We start from the raw sequence: 22,105 nt of genomic DNA on the forward strand, positions 1-22,105 counted from the left end.
GATTCAATGACTGATCAGGAGAGAACCGGATAACATATAGATTTCTTCTGGCCGACAGAATTAAAGTAACTGTATTGACAGTCATCTTTACATTCATGCATCACGTTGGCTATCGGTGGGTTTTAACAGAAGCCCTCCTCGGGATCTTTGGAGCCAGGAGTGCTGCATTCAAGGGCAGCCTTCAGTATTATGGTGCCACTAACTGGAAGCAGCTGGACAGGTCTACTCTGGCACAAACTCTCAAATGAACACCAGTGCACTTGATTGATAGCCTGTATTAATATCCAATGGATCATCCTGATGAAATACAGTAAATTGAATCGTTGCACGTCAAAAAGTGGGTACAGATAAGACCGTTGCTGCTTAAATGCACCGAGCTGCCATTATCGTGACTGATGACTGATTGAGGGGAATCATTTCTAACATCTCTCTGGTGAAAGACTTATTCTACACTTTCTCAATAAGAATAATTCTGGGAACACAAGCGCCTCTTGATGACGTTATGTCGATTATTCCACCATCAAAATAAGCATCAAAACAGAGAGCACGCTTCCAGTCTTTGAGTGTTTCTGTGCTTTTATAGGCTTAAAACAGAACAGATTGATGACAGTATAATAGCTTTCAAAGACCCTTGACTAATTTTTGTGAAAAGAGGCTCTTCATCTTGCATTGATGGTGTTAATCTGAGTTATCTGGTCCTCATATCAGAGTACAAATATCTGAATGAGTTTAATCAGGATCCATTAAGCTGTTTTTTTATTTTTTTTTTACTGAGTGAACAATCAAACTGACATCTTCAGATCACAGCTGGTTCAGTGTATGATGCTGCATGTTGCACACAGTAAATTTTCTGTAAATGTATAAATTTGTCTAGTATTTTTATCTGCAAAAAAAACCCCCACATCTTTGACCTCAATCATCATATTTATAAAACATTTTTCATTTTAGATACAGTCATGGTCCACCTTATGCATGCTTTGCTATTGTAATTCACTCACTAAACAATGCATGACATTGTGAACGGCCTTCATCCCGTGTTATTTCCCCCCCCCCCCTCAGACCACCGTTGATGCCGTTTGTTGTGTCCTCCGCTCTCCGCGGACATCACTGTGTTTTCATGCGTGTAAGCAGTTGGTGGAGAGCTGTGTCAGTGCATGGTGTTTTACGCTGGAGGGAAACGCAATCTATCACAGCCGGGGCCGTTACCCAGGTGCCTCAGCAAAGCCTTGCACAGTCATCTCATCTCACCTTCCTCTCCATTATGACAGGCAGCTTGGGGAAGGGCCTTCAAACTACCTTCCCCTGAAAAATACACTCCTACCATTACAACAGGAGTTACAGAGAGAGAGAAATAAATACACTAGGTATGTCTAAATACAATGTGTGCCTGCAGTAGTCATTTTTCTGAATTTGCCTCAATCAAGCCAATCACCTTTGGAGTTGAGCAGTAAAGGTGCATTATCAGTCCGGATCTCTGTTCGAGTAATGAAACAGCTGCAAGTACAAGTTATCGACTTAATATCCGCCCGTCTCCTCTCCCCGAGATGATCCACAAGCTGTGAGCAGAACAGCAGGTCTTCTCAGATCACAATCAGCTAATCTTCATACAATTAGGAGGCAAGATGCAGCGAGGTTTTAGTGATGGGTTTTAATTACATACACTCTCCAACAGTCTTTACACATAATCAACAGAACAGCGGAATTATTAATCTGGGTAAAATCTGAACCCACTTTACCTCAGGTCCTCTGGGAGTGACCAACACATTGCTGTATCCGTTATACAGTACTTGACCAGGTTAGGCATGAATGTCTGAAGTGCATTTTTTTTTTTTTTTCTTTTTTTTTAGCTGTACATGTTATTAAGATCATTTGAAACCATGACAAATCAATCAAGCAGCAATCTGTTTTAAACCAGTCCCTCAGCTATGACCTGCGTGATTTCAACATACGTCACAGCACCGCAGCGTGGGCGCTGACACGCAGCACTTCAAAGTAGAAAGGGTGAAAGAGGCTTTAGAGAAGAGCCAGCAAAGGTAAAGAGGGCACACTGAAGACGGACGGAGCAGACAAAAGTGCATCGCCCTCAGGGAATCCATAAAACCAAACAATCATGCACATGAGGCTAAAAGAGTTTGAAACAAGTCAACTTAAAATACTCCCGAGGCTAAAATAACACAAACGTTACATCCTTATGCCAGCGTGCCTCCATTTATATTCACCTGCTATTCATATTTATTAATCATTACAGGTATTTTAGAAATAAATATTGAGGTAAATCTTTGCAACAAACACTCTCCCCTCCCCCCCCAATATTTACTTTTCTTAGTGTAAAATCTTAAATATAACATGCATTTACGTAGAACTACGCGATACTGTAATGCTTGAAGTGGACCCTCATCTACCAAATGTTACTGTCAGTATACCGTCACACAGTTGACCAGTAGCCTCTTTGTTAAGAAGTGCACATTTTAGTCAGTGCATTTCAGAATTGTCACTTGCATTTAGTGCTCAAACAATAGACCCATTTACAAAAATAAAAAGGATTTCTTTTTTTTGTTAGCACTTGTTACAGTATTGGTGTTTTCCTGTGTCACAGTTCTGCAGCTTAGCTTAACAAGTACACGATATCCCAGCTACACGTTTTATGTGAAAGTACAAACACAAGTTTGTGAGGACATATTGGCGGTCACAACATCTTTAAAGGAAAAACAAGTGCCTCAACAGTGCCTCACTTGGTAAAACAGTCCCGTTACTGGCTACTGTAGAACTTAACAGTATTCTGTCTATTTTTAGGAAATATGTTTACTGGCTTTCTTGACAAAAGTTAGATGAGAAGATGGATACCATTCTCATCGTTACGTGGCGTCAATCTTCTCGTCCAACTTTGGGCACGAAAGCAAACAAGAATATTTCCTAAAATGTTGAACTATTCCTTTAAGGATACGAGCTGCATTGGCTAGCTGACAGTGAATCTCTATTTAGGGACAAATTTCCTTTTGCCAAGTCGAGTGCCGCCAACCACAATGACAACCAGACACAATCAAAGTGTTTGGCCTGTTGGACGCATCACCTACTTCTGCGTTTACACGTTTTTCAAAGCTACAGGTCAACAAGTCAACAACTAAGACACACCAATGAGGGTAATATGACATATTCTAGGCTATTTAGAATAAGAGGAGAGTTTCTGCGTGAGGTAAAGGTGGCTTGTGTTGGACTTAGAGCTTCGACGTTTTAAAGTTATACATGTCGGCCCTGAGCCTGGCCCACTCCGTCATCGTCTGGACTGAGCTTTTCTCTCGGGTGAGGATGCGAGCGACCTTCTGCAGCTTCTCCTCGTTCCTCTCCAGATAACGGAGGCCGTCGGCCTGCAGCAGGTTCAGCTTCTCGTGACGGTTCTCGTCCATGGAGATGTCTTCGTTCATGAAGGGGTTGAAGCGGAAATAAGCGTCGCGAGGGAGGAAGGCGTCGAGCATGGCGTGAACCTCTGGAGGGAGGAAGGAAGAGAGGTGAGGGTGAGGTCGCAGACGAAGCCTACATGACAACTTACATAAACACACAATTAGCTTTCCTAATAGTCTCAGTCTGTGCAAACATTCAAATATTGTGTTAAGAGTGAGAACGGACGTGTAAACTCGCCTGTCAGAGTCGTGACAGCAGTTCATGCGTTACAGAGTAAAGCACTCGGGGCTGAGAGCATGAGGTAATACCGAGTGGAAATGTCTGGCTTGTCTGTCACGGTTGTTTTCAAATGATACGTCTGAGAGGTTTAAAATCAACAACATGCAAATGCATATAAACAGGCAGCGAGCAGCAATAACAGGAAAATGTGCCTGAAGGATCCGAAAAGGTGACGGCGGTTGTTTCCATCTGTGTTCCCACAGTAGTGCAGACACCGAGTCTATCACAACGAGCTGCAAACTGCATTTTACTTAAAGGTCATATGGAGAGTGTTATAGACTTTCTTGTGTTTTTATATCCAGTTATGTTTATGTATTATGAAGGCATTCATATTTAAATAAAGTTATACACTGAGAGCAAGTATATTTACAACATTCCTGAGATGAGGCAAGCCTTCTTGTTGAATAGATAATATGTGGATAAAAAGGTAGAATGTGTAAAACGTGGCTAACTACTAGCTCCAAACAAATGACTGGGTCAGTACGATCGAAATTTACAGTCACAAGTTATCAAATAACACTGCCATCTTGTAATTTGTACGTGTTAGCCATCTGTGTGCCACTAACCAGAGGCTGTACGGTACATGATGGTTTATCTATTGGACTAAATCCAAAGTGTCGGAAACGTGAAACTCCACCCACACCTCCGTCTGGACCACCCTGCCAGGAGGAGAGCGTTCTGCCCCGAGCAGCTCCGGGAGGCGGACCCCCAGCCAGTTGTTTCTAAACAGGAGCTCCATCTCATGGAGAAGCTCATTTGTGGCCTGCTCAATGTGACTGAGTGAGTTAGTTAGTGAGCACAACCCAGTTTCATCAGGAGCTATTTACACCCAACACCCCATTACATCAGCCTCATCCGTCTACAACAACAAGCCGAGCTCCACTGATGCACCTAAGACAAAGCAGGAGGCTTCAGAACACCGAGGCAGGAGGGACGCTTTGGAGAAAGAGGAAATATGTGATAAACACTCTTTGCTAATCTGCGGTTTCTAAATAACAAAGCCCGTCGGATAGCTGGGGAGAGCTTAATCCCAAATACAGGAGGAACAAGTGCGGAAAAGCATCTAGGTCACCCACTGCAGCACCGCAGCAGCAACAGGGACGGGACCGAGCCAAATTTAGGCACAGCAGAGGTGCCCATGTCCAGAGGTGACAAGGAGACGGAAGAGGTTGCCACTGCGGAGAAACACAATGGGACGCGTCCAGAACCGAGTCAACCTGCAGTGCAGTATTTTCTACACTGGTGACATCAAAGCCCACTTCCTCCTCGCACAAACGACACAGAAACACATAATTCAGTCAAGTCGCTGTAAATTTTGATTATAGTTCATATCAATTTAACCTTCTTAGGTTGACATTTAACATGAAGATAACAGCATTGCAAACACATCACAATAGATGGCATGCAACATTAGGTTGGCTTATCTACGTTTTGCCCATGTTCAAACATATGCAACACTTTCTTTTTTTTGCTGTAGTGTTTATAATTGTTATTTGTGAGTGATCTGCATAGCTACGCTGGTGACGCAGCTTTCCAACACGGAAACATTGTTGTTCTCCTCCATGTTTTCCTCCAGAGTGCTCTTAGTAGCAGCACAGATTCTGCTCAGCACTTCCGCACTTTAAAATCCGATTTGAGCGTCCAGAGTGTCCGGACCGAGACGCATCAGTAGAAATCAGATTGCAGTTATCTGCTGAAATGTAGTGTGTAACCAATTTGCAAAAATTGGATTTTATGTGTATTTTTTTGCTGTCAAGACTTTTCAAAAATCCATCTGGATATTATTTGGATATGCTAGAAAGTATGAGTCAAGCTTAAAAAAAGAAAATGGATCCTACACGTCCCAGAATGCACCAGACAGCAGTTTATATTAGAAAACTCTAAATGACGTGATGCATCGTTAACGGTGTGCAGTGATGGTCACTTACCCTCGGTGTCCGTGGCGCTGCTGATGACATTGGTGAGTTTGGTTTTGAGGCTCGTGTAGGTGCTGCTGTTCTTGCCGGGAGTTTCAAAGCGGCCCGTACCGAGTGACACCACGCACTCCAGGGGCGAGTTGGGCCACAAGCACTTACACTCATGGATAGCCAGCGCTGTGGGGTTGTTAATCAGCAGACCTCCGTCCTGTGCACAGAACACAAGAGCTGCCATGTTAGAGAACTCATTTACACACCGTGAATGTTTTCTTTTTTGTGTGCCAAGACCACAGTCAGCGAAACCAATTAATTGGCATTTGAAACCTCAAACTCTTTCATGGATTTCAACAGTCAATAGATGACATTTTTGAAGAACATCTGACGAAACACAAAGAACGGATCGATGTGCAGTTCCAGAGCTGCTTCTAAAAGTCTACAACACACAGAGCTAAATTGTTTTTTTCCCCCTCTTCCCTCACAGCTACAGTGAGACTGGCTTTGATATCGAACAACCTCCCAGGAGTGCTTTTGCTTTGGATCCATAGTCTACCCAAGGCAATAGAAGTGTAGGGGGGGACACTGACACTGGGGATTGTTGAATAGGCACGAGGCTGAGGGGCCGCAGGGCTGTATGCTGGCAGCGGGATCAAACGCACAGGGGCCAGTCCTCATTAAAGAGGCCAGGCTGGGGGGTGGGAGCCGCGGGGCCCCCCAGGTGTCTAGGGACCCACTACGGGGAAGACTGCTTGTTTATGCGACTGTGCGTACGTGCATGTTTGATCGAGGGCTTGCGCCTGCTTAGAGTCAATGCATATAATAATGTGGGTACGCGTTTGTGACAGCATATGTCACAAGGATTCAAACACCCCTGGGGACGAGAGGGAGGGGGGAGGGAACGTCCCGTCTTCTCAGCACACTGCAGTCGTGTCGCAGCCGAACAACATATCTGTACAAATCTGTAGCCGCGGACGTCGTGATGGGGAGTTTGAGGGCTGCCTATAAAGGTAAAAGGTCCGCTTCAGCCGAGGAGCTGAGCTGAGAAATTGTATCATCAATCCAAATACCAGGAAAACAGAACTGCAAAAGGGAATTGGTTATTGTAGTTTGACTGGGGGCAGACTGGACCAAGTAATAGCTCCCGTGATAGAAGACGCTTCGTGAGTCAAATGTGGCTTTAAATAAAGTAGTTCTCTATAAAAACGTACTGAGCTGCTTTGAAAAATTACAAAGCAAGGCGATAAAGAGAACTAAGCCAGCTTTACATGACAGTCAAACAAGAGTAAAAGACTAAAGACACACTGACTCTGTTGTGATTGACTGAGGCACAGCAGTCGTAAGGACAATGCTAAGATGCTAATGTTTACCACGTTCACCATGTCACACGGACACAAAGTACAGGTGAGGCTGACGGAATCGTCTTTAAATCTGTAAGAACTGTAAGAACCAAAGATCCGAACTGGAGCTGCAACAATTCGTCGAGAACATTTATTGCCAACAATTTTATAGACAACTAATCATTTTCTGGTTCCAGATTCTTGAACGTGTAAATTATCTGGTCAGAAAAAAAAACAAGATATTTGAATGGGATTATATTATGGACATTTTATAAACAAACATATCAATTAGTCGAGGAAATAATTGACAGATGAATCAATAATGAAAATGTTTTTTTTCCAGCTATACAGAAATAAATGAAAACCTTGACCTGCTGGTGGGGCAGATGAAAGGTCAGGGGAGAGAGCCCATCGAGAGTCATCCTTAGGGCAGGATCCTTTATGACAATGCATCCAATAGTCGTTGAGACATTTCAATAAAATGTGAATCTTGTGGTGGCACTAAAGCAAAAGTCGAGGATTACCAAAATGACTATCCTTCATCCTTTGAGGGCCACAAATGACAAAATAATTGATATCTTGGTCTGAGCGGTGAACATTGCTGCCGTGGCTAAATATGAAGAAAATATTAAAAATGACAAAGGCAAATGACTCCAATCCCTCCGAGTCACACCGTCTGACAGAGGAATGTTCTAAGATTCAAAAGACGTTATCGTTATTATAATTAACTGTCTGAATCATGTAAAACCGTATATAGTTAGTTTTCTGTTTGAGCCGGAGACTCAGAGGGCATCCGTCCCACTGGCTCAGATGAAAGTCACACAAAGAGGGTTTCACTGTCCCACAAAGACCTGAGGAACTGCTGAGGCAGCCGTTTGTCCAAAGCACGTCGTTATGCGCCAGTAGGATCTGGCAGACCTAGACATGAACGCAGAAAAGGGAGAAAATGCCTGGATTGCTCTTAAAAGGAGACTTAGAGAGACTTGCGCTGCGGCGAGCACCAGACGAACCCAGCTGGAAACAAAACAACTCAGCACTTTTCTTATCACTCACACCACTGTGAGAGGCTCCATTTTCTGAACTCGGCGGCAATTATGGCAGAGGTCTGAGACCAGAGGTCTGAGACCAGTCACGGGTTCTTTGTGCCGATAGCTGGGGGGCAACTTTCACGAGCACAGTGGCCGGCCTTGCACACAGAACCAAGGCATGCAACGTTAGAAGCTAACAGTGCACAATGCTCTTGTGAGCCGGGACTTGAATGCTATAACTTGACTCCATTTCACTGCACCTGCTCGGGTAATTCAAAGCATAGTTGAGGCCCTGAAGGAAAGTCTGATTTTCTTTGTGGTGCCACTGGAAGACGGTAGGTAGTGTTTATTTGTGTGTGGCGCTCAGAACTTTTTCGAAGAATCAATAATTGAGAAGGTAATTTGCATCTGTCATCTCCCTGCACAGCTGTCACGAACAAACAAGCTTGCTTGAGGAAGACGGTGTCGGGCTCAATCTACACGGAGAACAGTGGGCGGATGCTGAAGCTGCAGCGGTAGAGCCGGTATCCACGCTTGGCCCGCTGCCACGTTCTCACACAAGGGATTCCTGAGGCCAGGACATATTTGGACATGGACTTAGAAAGAATGATCTACTTAGGACAAACTGCAAAATGAGCTTTGCATACAAAATGGCCAAAGAAAACAAGCCGTCAGTCAAACACGCAGCATGACGCAAGGCGAAAGGTCACTTCCATTTATGTGGATTTAGAGCTGTAACGCTGCTCAAACTGACAATGGCTCGATCTCAGAGGGCGCCACCCTGTCAGTCGAGACCATCCCACGAAGGTTGAACCTCAGTCTGAGAGGAAACAGAATTTTGAAATTCAGAGTTTGAATAATGCCTTCCTGGAAGGCTTAATGACTCCCTTTGACAGCGCTTCTTGATTCCGGCAGAGCCCATTTGTTGATACTCCAGAGGATCACAGCTCCTCTGGCCTCGCCTTTGCCCTCCAGGGTCTAACGGCTGATTCACAAATCAGCTCCTCATTTCCCAGCAGCTCAAATAAAGCCACTTCTCAACCAATTAGAGCTCCTGCACCTTCAGGATCACGTTGCCCTTCTTCCTACGGCCAATTAATCTGAAATAAGGGCCGTTAAAAAGAAAACCGTTCTTGCAGCGTATTCTGAAATAACAACTGCTGAGATGATACGGGTGTGATAAATAAACAAAATTGAGACCTGTGCACGATTTACAGGTCCCTCGCTTTGCCGTTTGAAATTCCTCAGCCGTCATTAACTTTTGGGGGCTTATCTTCATTGTGCCAGTTGAAGCTGTCTTGGAGAGTGATTTGAATAGCAAAGAGGTGCTATCGTCAGGATCAGTGAAAGTCATTTCACGCCCCAGTGTATGTCAGCTCCCATTAGCTGGGACAGCAAACTTCCTCCTCTTCATTCAGCCTGTGTGCCTCTGTATCTCTGCCTCTCTAACCCGTGGGTGAGCTTCAATGGCGTCTCGTGCGAGCGTCATTACGAGCAGCCACAACGCAGGAGAGAACAGAGGGCCCGCTCACGTCTTAAATGAGGTGAGCCTTTCCACGAACATCTGGTGGTGCGGCGTTCACATCACAGTCCCGATGAGCAGCTGTAGTCATTAAAACTTCTTCTTTGGCTTTCTTTGACAGGGCTGGACCGAGGGGGCACTGAGCTCTGTCACGATTCATCACGAGGCTCCCTGCTTTCAAATGATTCATTAGGGAAGCGTTACATAAGCTGTGGACATCTGATTATGCCTGTGACAATGACCAGACTGTTTTCCAGAGATGGTCATTCATTCGATGAAGTAGGTCATTAGACTGCTATAAAAAAAAAATTTAAAAAAAAGTTAAACTCTCAATCTTCCAAATCAATCCATGCTGTTTGCACATAAAAAGCGAGCTTTCTCTGTTGCTCAATATGTAATCAACAAAATCTGCTCATTGAGGAAAATGAATGACATCCAATCCACACAAAGGCCACCATTGTCCACAGTGAGGATGAGAATGACAACATGGTCGGTGTGATGAGTGCCACTCTTAAAGGTCAAGTCAGAGGTCTTCATGCCCTATTATGCAATTACGCCGACCAGTTCTCCGCTTCGCCTTTTTTTGCTTTATGGGCCTCAAAAGGGTCACATTCAGGCTGTCAACAGAGGAGAGACCCGTCTGTGTGTGTGTGCGCCAACTTTGCCCCCGGCAGGCAAAGAAATTAAGATCTACGGTTCACGGTTACCTTTTCCCACACATTCGGTGAATACGTGCCCACACATGTACACCCAGAATTGAAACAATGAATCATCTCTGCAGACTGCGGCCATTCAGATTTAACTGTGACACTTCCTGCAGTGATATAAATGGCTGCAGATTTACTCAGTCTAGATTCCCCCTCGAAGCTTTACGTATACATTTGACAACTTCATATTAAGACGGCATCATTTTTCTGTCCATCACCGACTGAGCAATTCAAAGCTAATCTCCCTGCTGTACACAGGCGGTGTGAGGGAACACAAGCACTTGCATACCAATACAACGTAAAGAGAGGCTCAAAGCTGCGATGTACTCCAAAGTGTGGTGCACTGTGAGAAGACAAGGCGGTTAGAGACAGAGAGGCTCAGTCAAGATAATCAGTGGACTGACCTAATCCCCAAACAAGTGTGGCAGCGCAATCAAAAAGAGCAGCCAGTGGAGGAAACAAACGTGATAATGAGAGAATCCGTGTGTGCGTGTTTATACTCGAGGGACAAAGATCCCCGAGTCTGTCTGGGAGGAGGAAGCCGTCTGCAGAAGGGCTCAAAAAGTCTGAGCTCCATCCTCCGACAGCCTCAAGGCCAAGCTCTCGGGGCTTAACACAGGAGGAGAGGAAGTGGCTAAAAGGCTCAGATTCATACTCTTTGTCACCTCCCTTGAATCCACCACCTCTCCTCCCCTGAATCCACCACCTCTCCTCCCCTCTGCCTCATCCGAGAAGCACTGCAGTGCTGAGCAGGTAATCCATGACCAATAAATCCACCTCCAGTGGCCTTTACGAGGGAAATAAGAACAGAAAAAGGTGATCCAAAAGGTTAGGATTCATGTGAGACCGTATGCCACGTTCTCCTCTTTTCTCACACAGAATCATAACAGTCTGAGTTCATTAGCCAAAGCTGCCACATTTAATGACTTCATAGACTCTAATTTATGTCTCGTTCCCTCCGTCGTCTTCTAACAACAAGAAATACGGCGGTGCCGATGTGACCCAGTCCATTTCAGGCTGTGTGAAGCCTTTCTGCTGAGCGTCGTGCCACGTTAGGGTCTCTGAAGAGCTCACACTCCGGTGGTGGCCAACCGATGCCATGCCTCCCATCAAATGCTGGAAGAGGTGGGTACGAAACGTGCTCCCCATTCCTCCTCAGCACCTCAGGAGACGCCATGGCAACAAGGCGGAAGAAATTGGGCCCTCCTCGCCATTCCACGCATGCCCTGGCATCCATTGTGAAATGTCTGAAGGCTTCTGTGTTCTTAAGAGCAGAGATAACCGAGAGAGCTTTAATGTGGAACCTCCCTCCCTTCATCTCCTCCATTTTTTTCCCCCCCTTGTTCCCCCTCACTAAGGCTGCGGTAGCAACTGTGAGGCTTTGATAACACCACGGCCGCTCTGTTTCAAAAGGTCTTGCTCCAAGTTACAATCCCCCCCCCCCCCCCCCCCGTTCCCAGTCTGAATCTAAATTTCTGGCTCCGTCAGATTTAAATTTCAGAAAAACATCAAACAATCACAACATTTCTTGAAACGCTGCTCGAGGATTCCAGCATCGGTTCGGCACATGGCACAGCGACTGTCCTGCTCTCACCGAACAAAGGGGGGATTGTTTAGCGCTTGAATTAAGTGGAAAAACTCTGTGGAAAAAGGAGCGAGATGCCTCTCTCGCTAGGGAATCCTGACATCACACAGACGGCACGTTATGCTCATGGCTGGTTTCAGAGGCTCAAGCAGCCAATAAATAAAGCCATGAGACTGGGTGGCGTTTTGAAGCTGGCGAGGTTCACGTGGAGAGTAAAGAAGTTAACAGCAGTGAGAAGATGTATATTACAAATGCTGTTCTTTGGCTTTATTCTAGATTACACTGTCAAATCATGTTTAACAGCTCATTAAAACTTACATTGTAAGAGGCCTTTGCCCTTTTTTATGTGGATGTCCAATCAGTCTAAATGGAGTCGATATGAAGATATATTAAGAAGAGGCAATAAATTCCTCGGTGCATGCCATATTGATCGAGAAAGCAGAGTCTGTTGTACTTCTTGCATCCAGCGGCATCCTTTGTCATGACAGTGATGTAGCTGGTGGTGAGGAAGAACTAATACTACTACTTCAGTGCCTGGGCTCTAAATAAAGTGAAAAACTAAACAGAATTCCCTTCTCTTTGCTTGTGTAGCAAACTAGTTTTGTTTCCATCAGTGAAAATGGGCATCCCAAAACATGAGTGCAGAGGATGTTATGGACGAGGACACGTTCTATAGAGTTTTGGCTGACTCAGACAATCGGCCATATTTGTTCAAGCTAGAATATACGACCGGAGAAATGCAGGTGCAGTGAGAGAGGAAAGGACCGGCAGCGACCCTCCAGAAGCTGAGCTGATGCCAACAGAAACTCAATCATTCTGCTGCAATAAATATCAGCGGGTGCAGTTTTTTGCAGGACGCCGTCGCTGACACCATGAAGATTTTACACCTCACATGGTGTGCCAGAGACTTTAGGATAATATCTCTTTAAAATTCAAATTCTCACCAACGGCTAATAAAGACACAATGGATGCTTCTGGAAGCTTTGGTTTTTGTAATTTCTTTCATTTCTAGATTGTTTTCCATTCATTTGACTTGTTGTGAAATACTTTTCACTGAAGAGGATCTTAAATGATGAAATCAAGATGCTTAATCTTTGTTGGCTACGGCAGAAGTAGAAGTTGTGGTTGAAGAATCTGTAAAGACTTAAACGAGGACATTTTGTTTCAGGAGGCACAAATAAGGAGGTCACTCCCACCTCCTTTCACCTGTTATGGAAATTTGAACGTATGCATTAAAATAAAAACAGCCAACTGAACGTTTTCCAATATGTAGAGGTTGATAGCCCAATAATAATAATGTTGTGATGTTCAAATCACTTTGGAAGAGCAAAGCTCAGCTCAACAAATGCTGTTCCAAAACAAAAAGGATAGAAAGTGAACAAATGAGCAAAAGAACAAAGCACGCAGGAATTCCCAGTGAAGGCAAAACGCCTCCTTCATTTCATTCAGTTCTTCAGGATTTTCCTTTTGACAGAAACTGAATTATAATATAACATAAAAACAACAGATTTGACGTGGCATGTATTAAATATATTTAACTAATGATGTTGTCAAATCCACCCACAGTAAGAGGCTTCCTGCTGGAAAACTAACAAGAGTTTGGAATAACTCTCATTTGTCTTAATTGTCTGTCTTTTCGTCCTAACGAGGCCGATGTGGGATTCAGTCGTGTGTGATGAATGCAGCGCTGCATTGGACTAATGTATGCAGCCTCTCAGCGTTGGCTGGGACGCTGCTCGACGCCAAGCTGAGGAAATGTCCCACCACAGGTGGGTTTTCATCAACCAGTCTCTTTCATTCTCTGCCCCTGAACTTCCCCAGTCACCTACACAACTGACGCAGCTTCCAATTAAGAGTGTGGGAGCGCGCCGGCACGGAATATTGCCTTTGATGCAAACACATGCTCATTCACATGTGCTGCTTCTGTCTTTACCCCCCCCCCCCAAATCTTTGTTTTGAATGTCGATTCAAGGAGATATTGAAATCTGGATGAGACGGGTCAAACACTGGCTACATCCACTGACTACTCAAACAGAAGTGGAGCTTAATGACTTGCATCTATGTTTTCCTGTTTGTTGCTTATTGTCCCGCCCATCTTCTGTCGTTTAACTTCTGCTTTGAACTGTTTTCTAAGGTTGTAGATGCCTCTGCTCGTGTGCTTTGTCATTCCTGACTAAGCCCTTACTGAAAAGGTAAAGGCAAACAGAGTATTGATTAGTAAAACGGTGGAGTGGAGCAGTGGTTTGCTATGTCACGGTTGGCTAATGCATACCTGTTTAGCGGTGATGGATGTGAGTGAGTCTCCCTGCGACTCACTCTCCCGTGAAGATGTAACTGAATGGAAACAAACACGGACAGGAAGGAAGTGGAGTTCCTCCCCCTCACTTGCTGTGTGGAGGATTTCTCTCATTAGGCTCCTCAAAACCCGTCACTCTCCATCAACACTGACTGTACATGCTTTTAAATCCAGCACCCCAACAGTAAGCGCTGGATCATTGTAGCAGAGAACTGCGGTTAAATTGTCACTACGCGTGTAGATATAAGGTGCGAATGTGAAGCAGAGTGTGAAAAAAAAAATAAGCCTTCAAAAAAAGGTACAAATGAACGGGAAACATTTCACTTGACAAGCAAAGGTCTTCAAGCTGTGTACACGGTGGTAGACTGAGGACTTGTTTGTGCATTATTCTCTTCATAGCCAAACAGTTTGGAGTATTAAAATGTTATAGAATAGAACGGTTTGAGAGAGAAAAACATGCGTTTCCCTCCCCCCCCCCCAATACCTTAGATAGCCCCTGACCAAGTTATATTAATCGGACTGGAAAGAGTGACCTTACGTCTGGCAGCCCAAGAAGATCGTGTATATGCACACAGGGGTACTTTTGTGACTCGACTGTTTACTATGTCATTTTGACCCTTGTTTAGTCTTAAAATCAAATCCAGTTGTATTGCTTTGTATGTAATTGTATCACTGTGTTAAATAATCATAAGAAAGACAAATCCCAGAGACACCTATTATGCATATGGACGAGATTCAATAAACTTGTGTTTTTGACAAAATCATAAAAACACCAAACAAAGGACTTGGCAGAAATTGACTTTAGGAAAATTAGGAAGAAATTAAGCTTGATCACACAAAATGTTTCAATATAGTTACAATCCAAAAACAGAGATCAAAACCCAACGAGATGTTGTATTGACCCTTAAATGTGTGATTGCAATGTTTGTACGCCAAAGAGAAAAAATCCCAAAAGATAACATTAAATAGTCATCATGTGCTGTCACTCTGTCCACATGTTCTCTTGGAATTTAAGCTTACCTAACAGTTGTGCTCATGATAATTGTCCTCAATAAAAGCTAAAAACTTAAAATCTAGATGTAGAGTTTAAATCCACTGAAGTCCTATCGTTGTCCCTCTTCTGTAACTCAGGAGATAATTCGGAGATGTATGATTTAATCATCAAGGTTCCTGCCCTGTTGCTGCCGAGAGTGGGACTGACCTGGTGGAGATCATTTCCCAACTTGAACTCCTGGAAATAACCAGGGGCTGCTGAGGAGGCGCGGATGGCCTGCCAGAGCTGGTGCTGGGAACCCCCCAGGTAGTGGGAGCGCAGCCGGGGCAGCAGGTTGTAGTTCCTGAAGACGTAAGCCTTGAGAGGAGTGCCGCGGTTCACAATGGTGCTCACTGCTGCCACCTATAGACAGAGGAAATGACACACAACCAGACTCTTCCAGCATGAGGCAGCATTTTACAAACAGAAAATGCAAGCTTCATATCAAGATCGACCTTCTGACAGATCAATGTAATATCATCTCTATACCCTCACAGGAGTCTGCTGACATATGGATTCCTGGATACCTCATTATCCACAGTGTCTTATATGGCTTTAGAGTCCATTCTCCTTCCACTTGTCATCGCAGAGATAGAGATAGGAGCTTTTCTTTTAATATATCCCGTCAAGGTGAGCTAAAGTCTCACTGGTCAGTGCCCGAAAGGAACAAAAGTGAAGAATGTGTGAGGTCGTCTTCTGAAGCTCACCTTGGGGCATTCTGGGTTTCTTGAAGTTTCCACCAGAAGCTGAGAGCCCATTCTCTCTCTGTGGAAGGGAAGATAGGGTTATTCCTTTTTGCATTGTAGCATGACTTGTTCCAGATTTCTTTCTGCAAGCTTCGCAAAATCATCAAGCAGATCACTTAATTGAGTTTGAAACCAGTCTGTGATTGCCATCATTATTTTCAAACAGGATAATTCTACCACTCGTAAGGTTTTTAGGTCTAGTCTACAACAACCCATGAAGACTCAATAAGAGTGTCGACAACATTTACGCATGCGGTGGTGGCTTTTATTCTTTAATATCATTTTTTACAACCAGCCACTGTTTCACAGTTATTTCCATATTGGATGACCCTTGAAATTTGCTTGAGTTAGTTATCCATCACGGTGAACACCATGTCTGCTTTTATGGTTACCCATAATACATTACTGTTGCACGGCAATGCAGTGCAGACATGGCAAATAATCTGCAGTTTAAATGCATTATTACACAATATTAACTTTGACAAATAGAAAACACACCTTTGATGGATTTCCTAATTATAGTGAGGTACTTCCAAATCACTGAGTTTACTTTTCTTTTTTCACTTCCAAGACATTTTAACAAACAATTTAACAAAGCACAAGCACCACTCCATAAATGACAGAGGAACTGACCTGAGGATGTTCTCCCAGGCTTCGCTGTCATAGAAAGCATGGTTCCAGCCCATCTTTACAGTACCGACAATGACGTTCTGCTTGAAGACATCTGAACCCAGCTTGCGGTAGAGATCGTCACACTCGTTCAGCGGGATTTGGAACACACCTAGCATGAACCCCAAGATGGCACCTAAAGGGAAAAACACGAGCAAACATTCACAGTGGGTAAATAAACCACAGAACAGCATGCTTTTGCAAACAGGAAGTACAAGAGCTTCCCTCTGATGATCCATTCATAGGAAGTGCATGAAATGATCGTGGCTATTACACTACAAGCAAATACTTCTCAACTATTTTCCCTCCATGATTAAGGATCCCCGACAGGATAACTAACCCACAACAGTGCTATGAGGACAGAGATGGGGTGTACCTGAATAATGTGGGGGGGGGGGGGGGGGATCAACCTCGCCAGATGTGGCCCAGATGGGTTTTTTAAATGTGTGAACATCATTCGATCTAGCAGATGGATTACATTACGCGCTGACAAACATTCACTAAATGTGAAAATGAAGTGCCTCCAACTGGTGGGGATTAAGACTGAGAGAACTGACAGGAGCCGGGGACAAACTTCTGGTGGTGATTAAAGGCCACAGTGCTCTGCAAATATTTGTTCAATCTGCTGTGAAATGAAAACAACCAAGCAGCAGGTGAAGACAGGTAGAGGATGGTCCACAGCATCCCCTAGTGGTGATCTTGCATACAGGGCAAAAACATATGTAAATCCACCTATTAACTATTCCTAAAACCAAATGAGGCAATGCAATTTCCTGATGAATATGATTTCATGATCTATTTAACAGTTTGAAACAGTTTTATCGTGGCCTGACTTGAGTACTAAGCACAGTGGTGCTGGTGGTGAAATTCAGGTCAAAACAGGAGCAGAGCAACAAATGGGTCAGTCTGTGATCAGAGCTGCCCGTCTCACGTGCAATGTTGATCAAATGATCCAGACACATACAGAGAAGTAGGACGACGCACCTGTGCTGACACCACAAATATAATCAAACAGCTTGTAAATGGGTTTCCCGGTCAGGGCTTCCAGCTTGTGTAACGTCTGAAGTGCAACAAGTCCCCTGAAAGTACAAAGTGAGACACACACAGAGTATGAAATGAATAAGACGACGACCACAGCGTACACACACTGTCTAAAAAGTGACAGCTGATTGATTTCCTACTATCATAACAAAGACAAAGGAAATAAATCCTTCTCCATTTAACTGAATATTTCTCAGGAGGACATTTACTTTATTGAAACTGCAAATAGCTTTTCAAAACATGGCCTTGACTTCAATAAATGATATTTAGTTCCTTTTGGAAAATATTTGACATCAGTGACTCATACCTTACAAAAACAACCAGCAGAGCTGAACTTGTACCTTAACCCTCCTCCGTCTATGGACAGGATCCGTATGCCCCGGCCTTTCACGGGTTTATGGTAGCCCACCAGAGCGAGGGCCTCTCTAACTGCCGCCCTCAGGCCTGGATCACTGGCCTGGTTCAGACGCAGCAGACACGGGATAACCTGCTCCTGATGGACATATAAACATGCATCAGACGAGGAACTGAAACACACAGTCGGTCGTAGAGGATTAACGTTCCCAACACCGGTGAACGGTTTGAAAGGTTAGCGCTCAATAAGTTCCTGACACCATCCCCGATAAGGCAGAGACATAAATAAATGCGGCAGTATGTTGTCCGCATGTTCGGTAGTTGTCAAGCTCTGATGTCAAACAGAAAGCAACATGTAACCTGTTGCCACAGCTGACAAACTGACATTTGCCTGGCACGGGAAAAATCCCCAAACACAAGCAGAAGGCCATCATCAACATTATTTACACGCTACAGCTGTTTAAGAATTCATGCCAAACACAACCAGATTATGTAATGTGTAAAAACATGCTGCTGTGATCACAGCCATTGTCTGAGGTTTCTTCCATCTCTGATTACAGCCTTGAATACGTTGGTATGGAGTTTGTTGATACGTATAAATATCTGGGAATTCAGTTGGACAATAATATAAATCACATTTACAAGCATGGCAATAATTTTGTCGTGTCTTGTTGCCTTTTTGTCTACATGTATGATTGAATCTGTCTATTTAACCTCTTCTGTAGATGCACATACTTGTTTTTACTCGATAATGTATTGATTTGTTTTATTGTATCAACTTGACGTGCATTTGACATGTAACTTTGCTACCTTCTTGGCACGATCGCCAGCACAAAAGAGATTTTTTTTCTCAATGGATTTTATCTGGTTTAATAAACGTTAAACACAAAAATGAATAATAAAGATCCGGAGCGAGTGCCAAACATAAGAGTTGCTGCTTTTGACTTGCTAAGCAGCATCAGATGCATTCCTGACTCACCTTGACTGCAACACCACTGGTCTCTGGGAACTCCAGCAGATGGTAGCTGAGGTCCTCCACCCTGTTGATGTAGACCTTTACATCCGAGGCCCTGTGGAGAGCCTGAACCAGACCCCGAGTTCGATTGTCCACACTCACCCTGGCAATGATCTGGAGACAAAAAGAAAAGTGCAACTAGTTAGGTCCAGCTTATTGTGGCTCATTTAAAAAGGTCAGTCTGAAGAAGACAATCTGCTCGAAACATCCCTTGTAGGTGTGCTCATAAGGGAGCTACAGGCCTTCATTTCTATTTACAATACGACACTGTAGCTAACGAATGTTGTCACTGTAGTGTCATTTCTTTCTCATGTGAGAACATTAATAAATGTCCAACACATCACTTGAATACAATCCCTATTACGCCATCATATCATGAGTTAATCATTAAGTTGATGACAAACCCTAAACCCCGATCGACTATGGAGGCTGGTTAAATAATGAACAGAAGCGTGACAAAGCTACCACTCAGTAACCCAGAAATCATTCCGAAAGTGTCAACAAATGTTTACCTTTTCAGTCATTTTAACTAGATTTAGTTACTTTGATGGTACAGATTTCATGTCTGCTCCTTGGGTTGAGTGTAACAACATAAACTGGACCAAAACCCACCAGAATATCACATCAATAATTGATCTACTGTACATCAGCCAAAGGCATGCCGTGTTCTGCTAACATATCATTAGATCATGTTATAAATACTCAGTCCTGCCTCGACATGAAGTGTTGTGTTAATCTTCACAACAGCAGCCTCGGCCGATACGGTGCACACCTTTTGTGGCCCTCGAAATCCACAAGGGGGTTATTTTTGAAAATAGATTCCGAGAACTCAGACAGCACTTCAGCACACTGCACTACCCTGAGACATATAGAGTAGCAAGAGCTCCGGTCAATGTCTGGGCAGTAGACAGCCTTCTGATACTCAGAACTATGTGATGTTGGAATTATGTTTCACTTTAACATAGACCTACCTTCTCTCTTTGAAGTAGTAGTTTTTTGGCGTTCTCCTCTGCAGTCTTCTGCTCCTTACTAATTGTGACCTCAATCTGTTGGACAGGTGCATCCTCAGGCTTCTTTTCCTCCACTGCAGCACTTTTGTACTCCGCCGTCCTAAACTTTGGGACCAGGGGAGCAATGTAGCTTCCTACGAAGGCTTGTACGGTGGGAGCCGAGTAGGACAGGTAGTGTCCTAAGCCCTTCTTCGTGGAAGGCGGGGTAACCAGAGCAGCAGAGACTGTTTTACCAGGCACTGGCACGAGGCCACTGGTTTGTTGACCCTGAGAGGAAGCAGAGGGAGAGTAAACATTGTCCACTTTCTTGTCATTTGTACTGCTGCCAAAGTAGGAGTTGATGTGATGGGCCAGGTAGTTGTAAGTCTCATCCAGGCTGACGGAAATGGTGCTGGGATGGAAAAGTGCCGTGGTTTGTTCGGAAGTGGAGCCCTTGCTCTCAGGATCACTCTGTGAAGGTTTTGGCTCCTTTTGTTTCCTGGCAGAAATGGCTTTGACAGCGGGAACAACACGTCTCGGTCTTTTCTCCTTAAGTTCCCCCACAGTCAGAAGTGTGGCAGTGACGGTCACTTGGGCAGGGTTGTGAGAATGTGTAGCGGTAGTGGCATTTGCATCAAATGTAGAAGCAGAGGTAGGAACAGAAAGTGTGGCAGAAGATGAGCTAGATGTAGGTTTGGGTGGAGTAGATGTAGAAGGACTAGGTGGGACTGCGCTCTCCTCTGCTTTCGGGGCCGACTCAACACTTGCCTCCGCCTCTTTCTCACCTCTTAAAGCATTCGGCTTGAGTTTGGCGATTTTGGAGAGGAGTTCTGTGTGTGTCCCACTCACAGCTTTAGAAACCGTGTCCAGTGTGTTCCTGACCCGCAACATCTGTTGGCTCAGACCAGCAGACCACCGTGAGGCGGAAGTGTTCAGGTACACGGTGCTGGTGTGGAGTCCAAGCCGTTGTCTCACCTGGTGAGCTTTACAGATCCATCCCTTTCGCCCAGGGATCCTGAGGTGGTGGACATGCCTCCTGCTGAGATAGCCAACCTTGTAGCAACAGGGTTGTTGTACATGGACCCTGCAGTGAGAGGCACCAGCCAAGGAGAGTGATGCTGCTGACTTGCGGGCATGCGTTCCGCTTAATATGACCCAGGTTTTTGGAGCCCATTTATGACTCATTCTTCCAGGTCACAAGACTTTGAGACATCAACATCTATGGTCTCCCTTTTCAGTAACCTGGTGATAAACAATAAAAAAAGGTTATGGATAAATGATAGACAATAGAAGTGAGAAGGAAAATTAAAACATGTCATGACGTGGAATAAAATGACCAACACTGCTCCTAACAATGCCTCTGACAATTGCTGTGTTCTTAAGTAGTAAAATCTCCTGAGAGGATAACAAAATAGCGAATATCTAACGATACTCACCATAACAACACCAGCCACTATTAACTGTTAGCTCCACTATCGCTGCTAGCTAACTCAAGCAGCATTCATAAAGGCAACACAAAACATAACAAACCATACCTGTTTATGTCACTGTATCATAGAAGCCGGAACTCCTGTTATATTCTCATTGAGTCGCCAACCTTCGTTAACGTGTACACTAAAGTATTACAACGTAAGTTATGGCAACACACGGCCACTCGACCTGGCACAACATCCACAATGACGTGCGTCGTCAGTCAAATGAAAAACAATGATCACGTGACACTCTCTGTGCTCTGCAAATGGCTGCCTGTTAGTCGGCCCCTTAAATGGAGTGTGTTGATTGGTTGAGGACGTTCTCCCCGCAGTTGACTGTAGCAGAGGTTCAATTTCTGAGAGTACGCCGGGCGTCTCCCGGGTAGGCCATGGGGAGGGTGGAGTCAGCATCAAATAATAAAAATGGAGCACCCCACTCTTTTATGTATCACGCGGGATACGCATATGACCAAATTGAGCGCTACGCAGACCTTTGGAAACGTGGTGACATGTGTTACAATATTATGTGGTGTTTAAATATGCCTCAAAACTCTATTATATCACAGTATGTATAGTACAATGTTCAGACGTAGTTGGTAGTAGTAGCAGTTAGTAATACTATCCATTTAAAACAGTACATAACTGCTGTAAACACTCACAACAACAGCATCAAGGTCACTATCGGACAGTTGAAGGGGGACAGTACCGGCATTGGCCGGC

General features: G+C 44.3%; 1 protein-coding gene across 1 annotated transcript; it reads right to left on the reverse strand.

Annotated features, from left to right (window-relative positions):
• Positions 1 to 1,638: 1,638 nt before the first annotated feature.
• On the reverse strand, positions 1,639 to 21,599 carry LOC116392843 (calcium-independent phospholipase A2-gamma-like). The gene is made up of 10 exons (XM_031864627.1): positions 21,449 to 21,599; positions 19,896 to 21,155; positions 18,889 to 19,038; positions 17,897 to 18,048; positions 17,499 to 17,593; positions 16,479 to 16,650; positions 15,807 to 15,864; positions 15,268 to 15,462; positions 5,607 to 5,802; positions 1,639 to 3,484 (listed from the first exon to the last, which is right to left on the reverse strand). The coding sequence occupies exons 2-10, from the start codon at positions 21,096 to 21,098 to the stop codon at positions 3,216 to 3,218; spliced, it is 2,490 nt and encodes an 829-aa protein (XP_031720487.1). The 5' UTR covers positions 21,099 to 21,155; positions 21,449 to 21,599; the 3' UTR covers positions 1,639 to 3,215.
• Between the last annotated feature and the right edge of the window lie 506 nt (positions 21,600 to 22,105).

The sequence above is a fragment of the Anarrhichthys ocellatus genome, unplaced genomic scaffold (assembly GCF_004355925.1).
Source record: "Anarrhichthys ocellatus isolate YVR2014 unplaced genomic scaffold, GSC_Weel_1.0 scaffold2, whole genome shotgun sequence".
In the NCBI taxonomy this organism is placed as follows: domain Eukaryota; kingdom Metazoa; phylum Chordata; class Actinopteri; order Perciformes; family Anarhichadidae; genus Anarrhichthys; species Anarrhichthys ocellatus.